The sequence below is a fragment of the Scleropages formosus genome, chromosome 21 (assembly GCF_900964775.1).
Source record: "Scleropages formosus chromosome 21, fSclFor1.1, whole genome shotgun sequence".
Taxonomy (NCBI): Eukaryota; Metazoa; Chordata; class Actinopteri; order Osteoglossiformes; family Osteoglossidae; genus Scleropages; species Scleropages formosus.
In genome coordinates, this window is record NC_041826.1 from 5,726,169 (window position 1) to 5,736,062 (window position 9,894).

Here is a 9,894-nt window from a genome sequence, read left to right on the forward strand (position 1 = left end):
AAGTTGATGAAAGTATACAGCTTTGGGGGGGGGGGGGGGGGGGTCTGCTCACGTTCCCTGGCTGGCCTGGGGTTCGAGTTCTGTTTGGGATGCCTTGCGATGGACTGGCGTCCCGGACGCCCGGGGTGTGTCCCCTGCCTGCGGCCTGCGCTGCCGGGCTAGGCTCCGGCCCACCGCGACCCCGCTCTGGACAAGCGGCTTCAGACAGTGTGGGCCCCCTGTCGAGTGTAATATTTTCTGAATGCGGTTGCAATAATAACGAGTTGAAATTTAAAATATATATTTTGTATTTTTTTTTTTTTCTCCAACAAACGCTGAAATTTCTACATTCAAAAATGTGTTCGCTCCAACGCAAACTGTGTTTCCGCAACCAGCCGGTAGATGTCAGTAAAGAGCAACCAAACAGGACGAGGCGCAGGACGAAAGTTTAACGCAGTTTAACGCAGTTTCCCCGCCGTGTCCGCTGCCCTGCCGGTGAGCGCCGCTCAGTCTAATAACGCCTTCAAAAAAAAAGGCGTCCCGTTACCATGAGGACCGAAGAGAACAGAGTAAACAAAGCTGGAAGTGGCAGGAATACAAGGAACGCTGCACATGACTCAGGTAAACAATCGGGACTGCACTTTGTGTTGTATTCTGCAGAAAAACTACATTTTTGCTTCATTTAAAAAAAAAAAAAAATATTCCAGTAATTAAAGTTAAAATTTTAATGCAGCTCCGAGTTAGTAAATTGTACGGTGTAATTTTTACTTACTCAGTTATCTCAGAATTTAACCGCTGCGCATGGTGAACAGATGCTAAGGTAGGTGTGGAACACCTTCATTTTATTTTATGTTTAGAGTTTACTTATATATTATATAAGTAAAAGCAATATGAAAGTAAAAATATAATTATATAAACAAACGGTGACATCCCAAAACACTGCACTGCAGTTTGTTCAGCATTCAATCACTTAATCTGGTTTAAGTTTAATATAGTAGCATCTCATTTTCTCCAAAGAAAATGTCAGAAAAAAAATACAATATATGTGTAAAAGTACAGCGTGAAGCAGGTATGAGAATTCAGGGTATATAATTCATTAACTGCACAATTTCACACAAATACCTTTAAATTTAGACCTAAGAACTGCAGTCTGCAGCCTGTGAAAGATTCCAACAAGAAACAGAATCTAATTAAAATATATTACTTTGGACTTTTAAATTATTAACAGACATAAATCATGTCGTTTCTTCTGTGTGGTTTATGCGTGCGGCGCATACAAAGTGTATGGAGTTTATGTACTTCAATGAACTTCATTTCCCAGAATGACACCTCATCCGGTTTTTCTCAACCGAACATGGAACAACAGCGAGGAAGTCCCACCTCCTTAGTCGCGAAATCCTCGTGTCCCTATTCAAAACCGCTGTTATGATTGGTGCGCTCGGGTGCCAATCTATGTGGAAAACTAGCTTTAAATTTGTCTTTAGGCACGTGAGTTAGTGAGGTGATGTTGATTTTGCGCTACTTAATGTGTTTGTTTGACGTTAGTGATTTTTTTAAAAGAATTTTTTAAATTTAAAAACAAAAGGTTTTTGCCTTTAATGTCCTTTTAAAATTTGAGGAATATTTATGTGCGTTCCGCACGGTATATCTAGGCAGGGTTTGCAGACGAGAGAGAGAGGGGTACCTGTGCTGTGGGCTAGCCGCCTCGGCTAACAAGCTTAGCTACTAATTAATTAAAAACGCGAAGTAAGAAACACGTAAGTGGAGCGGAGACACCGGGGACACTGGAGAGCCGATGGACAACATAGAGGAGGAGACAGTGCAGCTGCACGGGGACGAGGAAATCATCGAAGTTATCGACTTGAACGAAACAGAGCACACGCCAGGTACTAAGTTTAACTCTGTTGTCATGATGACGTGTCTATGTCACGTGTGTCAGTGTTTGCGTATTAATCCTAGACTAAGTAGTAGTTATGTACACGCACTTATTACTTTTACATCTAGACTAGTGGATTGTTTTTAGGAAAGTTGGTGATCAGTGTTAATGTAACCTGATTGCTTTATCTGCTGAGCACTTTATGAAACATCATGAGTTTGGACTTGAATTCTGGTGTTGATCAGGGTTTCCAGTCATCATGGGACAGTGGTGTGTCACTTGTCTTTGTGTGGTGCATGTGATGTATTTCGCGTGTTGCTTTTCCCCCGTTGTCCAGACGACCTGGCCGGGGAGTTTGAAGATGTGGACTTTGGCGAGGCTGGTGGCGGAGAGGACGAAAACGAAGGATGGGAGACGGAGGACGAGGACATGGAGGCGGCCCAGGATGACAGCGAACTCACTTTTTCCAAACACACGGGTACTTAACCGAAGAAATGTCTCCGTTTACTCAGGCCTGCGTATGATATGTTGTCCAGATGAACTGACGCATGAATGCCTGTTTATTTCCAGGCTCTGTTTTCTGCGTGAATGTGGACCCAACAACAAATAGTTTGGCTGTGACTGGTGGAGAGGATGACAAAGCCTATGTGTGGAGAGTCAGCGATGGAGAGGTGGTCTTTGAGTGCACAGGTGGGCCATGAAGGGCTTGCTCTTTATCAGCACCACTTAGTAACTCTTAAACCTCAGAACCTTGTACTCGTCTCGCTTATTTATTTCTTTTATTTTTCGGTCTCCTCTTGATCACTTTCGATACGCTCCCAGGTCACAAGGACTCGGTGACCTGTGCTCTGTTCAGTCATGACTCAAAGCTTGTAGCCACTGGGGACATGAGTGGTCTGATCAAGGTGTGGAAGGTGGAGACTAAGGAAGAGGTCTGGTCCTTTGAGGTGGGGGACCTTGAGGTAAGTTGTAAGGAGATGTTAGTGAAGGTATGGTGGTGATGGGTTGCAGTTGTGGGACCTTGTGCTAAACTCCACCACCCGTCTGCTGTGCTAGTGGATGGAGTGGCACCCCTGTGTACCCGTGCTGCTTGCGGGCACTGCAGATGGCAACGTGTGGATGTGGAAGATACCAGGTGGGGACTGTAAGACCTTCCAGGGGCCTGGTTGCCAGGCGACATGCGGGAAGATCTTGCCAGATGGTAAGAGACCACGAGAACATTAAACATTGAAAACTAAACAAAAATCATAGCTCTCTAGAGATTTGCGTCAAAAGTTTCTCAGTCACGGTCATCTCATTTGGAAGGTAAGAGAGTGGCGGTTGGTTATGAAGATGGGACAGTTCGGCTCTGGGACCTCAAACAGGGCAGCACCATCCACGTCATTAAAGGTAAGCGTGTGCTGCGTTTCCTCCTGGAGATGCTCTTCCTAATGTTTCTGGGTAGCTTGTGGAAGTGGCTCGGGTTTGTTTGGGCAGGTCAGGATGGTCACCAGGGGGCGCTGACTTGTATGGCGTGCAACAAAGATGGCAGTCTGGTGCTGACTGGGTCGGTGGACAGCCAAGCCAAGCTCATCAACACAGCCACTGGAAAGGTGGGTCCCACTCCTCTGACCGAGCACAAAGCCCAAGCATTCTGACAGGATCATCGCTTGCTCTGAGTTGGTTAATTTCAGCTTGTTAGGAGCATTTAGTCTGGAAACTTTCATTTTGCTTGTAGTATTTTACATGACACTGCCGCTGATGCGCTCAGTCTTCAGGCTTCTCCTTCAAACTACCAAAAACTTGACTATGTGATAAGTAGGTAGTTGTATTACATGAATGATTTTATTAGTTTGTTCTTTTGGAATTTGAAGGAATAAAACGAAAAGGAGACATATCTTTGGACGTTAGCAATTTAATTGAACCTGAAAAGATGTTACGGTTTTAGAAGCAACTCATTTAATATTTAATGTCGCTGGCGATGTAATAAAGGGGCAGTGGGTGGTATAGGTTGCGGTGCTGTTATTTTGTTGTCTTGGTTCGAATACGTCCTGCTGCTGTGCACATGAACAACCTACTTATCCCCAGTTGCTTCTGTATAAAGTACTCAGTTCTCTTAATGGGTAAATTGTAAATAGTTTAGTGCACAAATATTGTAATTTGCCTTTAAGGAAAACGTCAGTTAAGCGAATAAATAATAGATATTGCATTATGAAGAAGGTCTGTGATTTATTCTTTTGACTTAGAGTAAAACTTTACACTGTTTCACTGTAAAGCTTGTTTATTGTGTGTCTGTACTGCAGTGTTCCGAATGATTTACCTGAGGTGGTAACAGCTGGTAGTTCAGTGGTTATAGCTGCTGCCTTTGGACCTAAAGGTCGCAGGTTTGAATCTCAATTCTGGTTCTAGTACCGTTGTAAGTTACTTTGGAGGAAAGTGTTAGCTAAATGAATACATGTAGGTGAAATTTTTTTTTTTTTTTTCTCCTACTCCCATCTCAAATCTCAAAGCACTGTGTAGCCTAATCTTTTTAGCTGATGGCATCTTATGAGTTTTGCAACTGTTTGTCTTGACCAGAATTATTTCCAGAACTGATGCAGTAATGCAGGCAGGGGAGCAGAAATCATTTACATGACCTGGAATTATGGTTTTGCTGTTGGATGTGAACTTCTTGCTCTATCTTTAGAACCTCTCCTCTCCAAGTGTCCACTGTCCTTAGGTGCCCTCATTCTTTGTCCTGTTAAGTGTCCTGATAATGTTCCTTGTTTATATTAAGTTGAGAAATGGCAGTACAGCCAGCTGTGCTCTACTCTACAGAGACATAAGTGGCTCTGAATTCGATATCGTCTCTCCGTAGGTTGTGGGGGTGTTCTCTGAGGATGGCCAGGGGAAGAACTCCAAGGAGGATGAGGCCGAGTCCAACTCTGTAGAATCTGTGGGATTCTGCAACGTGTAAGTGGGAAGCCTCGTGCTACCGTCACTGTTTGCCGTTCATCCGTGTGATTTAATTGCCTGTGTTTGTTTTTTAACTTTTTACATTTAATGTTTTTGATGGTGGCACTTTGTCCGTAGGCTTCCCTTCATTGCTGTGGCATACCTGGATGGGACTTTGGCCATCTATGACCTGTCCGCTCAGAGCTTGAGGCATAGGTGTCAGCATGAGGTAAATGGCTATAAACCGCCTGTCTGTGCTTAGTGTCTAGGTGTGTGAAGAGCATTGTAAAGAATATAAAGATACAACTACAACAAGTCAGCGCACATACTAGGGAGTGTCCAGGGTGCCATTAGAAAAACATGTAGCTCTGTGTCTCATTGCACTTGCATCTGTTTCTTATTTTATAGTCAATTGGGTTGCAGAGCTTAGCTTATTGTACAGCTAAGTGGACAGCTGGTGGTATAGTGAACAGAGCTGTTGCCTTTGGAACCATAGGTCATAGGTTCAAATCTCATCTCCAGCTGTAGTACCCCTGAGCAAGATATTTAATGCTAAATTGCACCGGTAAAAAAATTGCCCGGCTGTATAAATGGGTAATAACTGTAGGCAGTGAGACACTTTTCTCTGAAGCAACTTGTGGTGTCTGCTAAATGGGACAAATGTACAGAACTGTGCAAAAGTTTTTGGCACTTGCTGGGGTAAAAAAAGCTGTAAAAGTAAGAATGTTTCCAAAAATGATGCTCTTAATAAACTTCCTACAAAGCTTAGCAACCATCCATCGTCCACAACTGCTTGTCCCGAGCGGGGTCGTAGTGGGTTTGCCCGGGTCCCACTCTCTGGCGGGTTTGGGGGTCGAGTCCTGCTTGGGGTGCCTTGCGATGGACTGGCGTTCCGTCCTGGGTGTGTCCCCTCCAGCATTGCGCCCTGTGTTGCCGGGTTAGGCTCCGGCTCGCCACCACCCCACTCAGGGCAAGCAGTCTTAGACTGTGTGTGTGTGTGTGTGTGTGTGTGTGTGTGTGTGTGTGTGTGTGTGTGTGTGTGTACGTACTTTCTTTGACATACAAAACCCTTACTGTAATACTGTAACTTTTTGCAAAAGGAATGCTTGGAAGTCTAAAATATGTTCCTTCTCTTTGACACTAATTCAGAAGACATTGAATAACTCTAAAACAAATTTTTTGTGAAACATCTAAGTGCCTAAGACTTTTGGACAGTACTGTAAATGTAGGGTATACATGGTACAAAGGTACCTTATTGAGTGTACTATTTAGTGACTATGCCTGCTATACCTCATAATCTCTGTATTTGTATCTTTCCCATTACCAGCTTTAGAGTTTATGTGTGTAAGACACATTTTTAGGGCTAAGTGCTGGATTTTTATTGAATAGCATGATTGTAATGTTAGTATCATGAATTTTTATTCTGTTGGATTCAAGCTTTGTGTTGGGGTGAATCCCTGTTTTTTAGAGACATTGATGAGATGTAACACCTTGGATTCAACAGATACTTATTTATAGTAGTTCTTCACAGATGTTCTCAATCTTCATAACCCAAATCACCTCTTACGCTAGTCTTTTATATCCTTTTGCTATGCTGAAGGCTTTGTGTAACTTAAACATCCTACACCACCTTTTACTGCCTTGTAGTCTACCTTCAGGAAATTTCCCTTCATGATCCCTGTCTTCTAGAAGACTGTAAACAACAACATGCAACTTCAAAGTTTTTGGCAACACAATAAGTATTGGAATTGCTAAGAAGTCTTAAGAACACCAAAGCTTTCTTTGCGGATAGCGTGCGTGTTGTTTGTCCTGAAGGACGAGCACAGCTCTGGCTGGATTTCACATAGTGTGTGCCCCCCAACTCTGCAGGCTGGAATTGTGCAGCTGCAGTGGGAGGAGGGATCATCCATGGTGTCCACCTGCAGTCTGGACGGAGCTGTCAGGCTGTGGGACGCCCGTTCGGGGAACGTGGTGTCTGAGTACCGGGGACACACTGCTGAAATTCTTGACTTCACGCTCAACAGGTTTGTCCTCTGTCCCTCGCCTTCACATCTTCAAGTCAAAGTGGAGTATTAAGTGTGGGGGGACTAAAGCATTAATGTCTAGATGAAGACATTCCATTTGGCTCATTGCGATGTCGACCTTTACCACTTCACGTCTCCATCCTCCACTGATGCTCCTCACGTTGTTCTCCATAGGGAGGCCTCCTTGGCAGTCACCGCATCTGGAGATCATCAGGCCAAAGTTTTCTGTCTGCAGAGACCTGACCGGTAGAACAGGAAGAAGTGTGGTTGCCGTAGCTTGGGTCCTCCACGCAACCACTAGCTACAGCGCTGCTGTCATCTGTTTTATTATGACGTTTTACCTCTACAATGAGACACGTTCCCTTTGTTTGGTTAGTGATTTGTAGTTCAGTGATGAGTCCCAGGTTTCGGTTTGACCAAGTGTCTCCTTCCGCTTGAGAAGGGGAACCATAATCAGTAATTGTACCATTTGCAACCACTTCAAGTAAAGAAAAAAAAAAATAAAATAAAATTGGAAGGAAATATGGTAAACTGAAGAGATGGAGAGCTGGTTTGAGCAATTATGTTGACATTGATGGCTACTACAAAGGGTTACCCACCTGTGCCTTTTAAGTGTGATTCCAGTTTTTATCTGTTTAAAATGTGTTCAACGCAATAACTTAATGAAAAGCAAAGAGAATTAAAATCAGTCACATTTTTGAAGAAGGTAATGGTTCAAAGTATCCTTAATGAATTGTGTTCATGCTTTCTGGGACTCTGTGTAAATATGCCCTTTTCTGGAGGGGGAAAGAAGTAATTAAAAGTTTAAACCCTGCTCTTGGCTGATTTTATTTGTGCCTCCAGTGGCTACCTGTCTCTTTCCTGCCCCTCTGCAGGCATTGAGCGTAATGAGAAAAGAGGGTTTTGCTCAGCTGCTGTTCACAGTGCTGTTTTCTTGAAAATGCATTTAAAAATATATCATTCTACTGGTGAATGAGGATGGAATAATGCTGGTAGGATCAGTACTCGGTCACTATGATTATGATCAATGCTTGATGAATGTAGTAACCAAACAACTTCATAAAGCGTAAAATGTCCCGAGACTTTTATTAAATAAAATGGTGGTTTTTATAGTTATGGCTTATACATCCTGTAACCAGGAAATAAATGGCTACTTAGCGCACGGTTGTCTCTTGTTGCCATGCCAGTGCCTGTGAAGAGGCTGCTCCGGTCACTGATTTTTCGTATTTAGTGCCGTTCCCTGGAGGAAAGCTTATGTAAAACGGTGCGGAAAACATTTTACTCAGGGTTTTTTTTTTTTTATAGTTCTGTGAAATCTGTCTAAAGCTTTTTCTTTGAAACCCTTTCTTTATTTTAAATTTACTCTTGTGTGATCACATTTTTGCGACACCTGCTGCAAGTTTTTGTTTTAAATGATGCACAACCTGCTGTAAACTGTCACTCCAGACTGCCATACCTTTTCTTACCCCAGCACCCTGAGTCAGACCTGAGAAAGCTGGAGTTTAGATTCATGCGATCCTTCCTACGGAGTCCCAGGCGTCTGACTGTGGAGCAGGACAGGACTTTGTACTGAGATGTTTTGGAAATACCCCAATGTGGACATTGGTTAATCTTGGCAGAGGATATGATTAATGTTTTTAAGATAACAGAGGAGCAGGATGAGTTCTTTGAGACCACGTGGTCCTGTTCTTGAGGGTGTGGACTGTTCCAGTGTAAACAGTGCCTTAACTTCAGGAAGAAAGCAGATTAGCTTTAAAAGTATATCAACAGCGGCCATGGAGCGATTTTCCTCTTGTAATTGGCGAACAAATCCCAAAAAAGGGAAATTTGTGCCTTGGTTTGTGTTACATTTTGGAAAGTGACCGAACTAGCTTTGTACTCATATCGTGTGTGGAACTCGATGGCTTCCTCCCATTGGCTTCACCCCAGTTCTTTGGCCTGCAACACACCCGCCCACACAGTCGGTGCTCCTTCAGGGTGGTATGTGTCCTTGCACGCATGCGAAAGGACTCTCGGCAAACTGCAGAAAGCGAGATGAGGGGCACAGCGATGTCGCGTTGCAATGCGCATAACCCGTTGTATCTAAAGCTCTTTGTTGGGAAATGTATGTTTTTCACTTAGGGTTGTACGTTGCACTGGACGTGTGTGTGTGTGCGCGTGTGTGTGTGTGTGTGTGTGTTTAGTGAGTCAGTGTCAAGGGTATACGATCTGTGCTCCCTCACACCCTGAAAGTCACTACTGTGCACTTCTTGCCACGTGCAGGAAGACCCGTAACATTCACATGTCCATTCCAAAAAAGCCCTTTACTAGTTGCTATGATCTCCAGCCACTTCCGCAAAGGACATGATGTCAGGTTGATGGTGTGCTATACAGGAAACCTTTTAGCTGCAGTGCAGTAACTCGCACCAGTAGATATATATTCCCTCATGGACAGAGTGGAGAACATGCGTGATTGACATGGAGCTGGGGCCATACATCAAACCCTGCAATGCTGGAGTTCCCATGCTGCCCTTGACTGAAATGTCTCGCTATCAGTGACCGCCAGTCCTAATGGAGAGGGTCATGGCAGTCCAGAGCTTATCCTGGAAGCGTGGACTGGAATTAGGGGTTGTAACTGAATAAATATCCTGTCTACACAGTTGCGGTAGTATGTGGTGTAGGGTTTAGTTTAGGATGTTGCCTTGTGATCTTGATCCCACTTCTCTAGTGCTCTTGGTTGAGATATTTACAATGAATCATTCCAATGGTAAGGGGGGCGCAGTGGGTTGGACCGGGTCCTGCTCTCCGGTGGGTCTGGGGTTCGAGTCCCGCTTGAGGCGCCTTGCGATGGACTGGCGTCCCGTCCTGGGTGTGTCCCCTCCCCTTCCAGCCTTACGCCCTGAGCTGCCGGGTTAGGCTCCCGCGACCCCGTATGGGACAAGTGATTCAGAAAGTATGTGTGTGTGTATTCCAATGGTACTTGGTCCCCCAGAAGTTTAACCACCCCGGTTGGGATCGGAGGTTTTTTTTTTTTTTTTTTTTCCAGTGATTGAGTAGTTTTTCGCTATGCTACATTATGAAATTATGATCCGCTGTTATTCAACATTTCTGAGAATGTATATG

At 44.1% G+C, this 9,894-nt stretch overlaps 1 protein-coding gene across 6 annotated transcripts; it reads left to right on the top strand.

Annotated features, from left to right (window-relative positions):
* The first annotated feature begins 358 nt into the window (after positions 1-358).
* Positions 359-7,328, top strand: aamp (angio-associated, migratory cell protein). 6 transcript variants are annotated; one of them, XM_018735443.2, is made up of 13 exons: positions 359-600; positions 756-799; positions 1,301-1,865; positions 2,193-2,333; positions 2,426-2,545; positions 2,678-2,817; positions 2,912-3,056; positions 3,161-3,244; positions 3,332-3,447; positions 4,692-4,786; positions 4,907-4,997; positions 6,638-6,792; positions 6,967-7,328. In XM_018735443.2, the coding sequence occupies exons 3-13, from the start codon at positions 1,775-1,777 to the stop codon at positions 7,040-7,042; spliced, it is 1,254 nt and encodes a 417-aa protein (XP_018590959.2). In that variant the 5' UTR covers positions 359-600; positions 756-799; positions 1,301-1,774; the 3' UTR covers positions 7,043-7,328. The 6 variants fall into 6 exon arrangements, with proteins under 6 accessions (XP_018590959.2, XP_018590962.2, XP_018590958.2 ...); XM_018735446.2 differs by having other exon boundaries at positions 1,632-1,865; XM_018735442.2 differs by having other exon boundaries at positions 359-799.
* The last annotated feature ends 2,566 nt before the right edge of the window (positions 7,329-9,894 follow it).

Excerpts from the sequence above, each read along its gene's own strand:
- aamp (XM_018735442.2), top strand. The coding sequence starts at position 1,775 with ATGGACAACATAGAGGAGGAGACAGTGCAGCTGCACGGGGACGAGGAA. Across the intron at positions 2,546-2,677 it reads GGTGGTCTTTGAGTGCACAG|GTCACAAGGACTCGGTGACC; the intron begins GTGGGCCATGAA and ends ATACGCTCCCAG. Across the intron at positions 2,818-2,911 it reads TTGAGGTGGGGGACCTTGAG|TGGATGGAGTGGCACCCCTG; the intron begins GTAAGTTGTAAG and ends CTGCTGTGCTAG.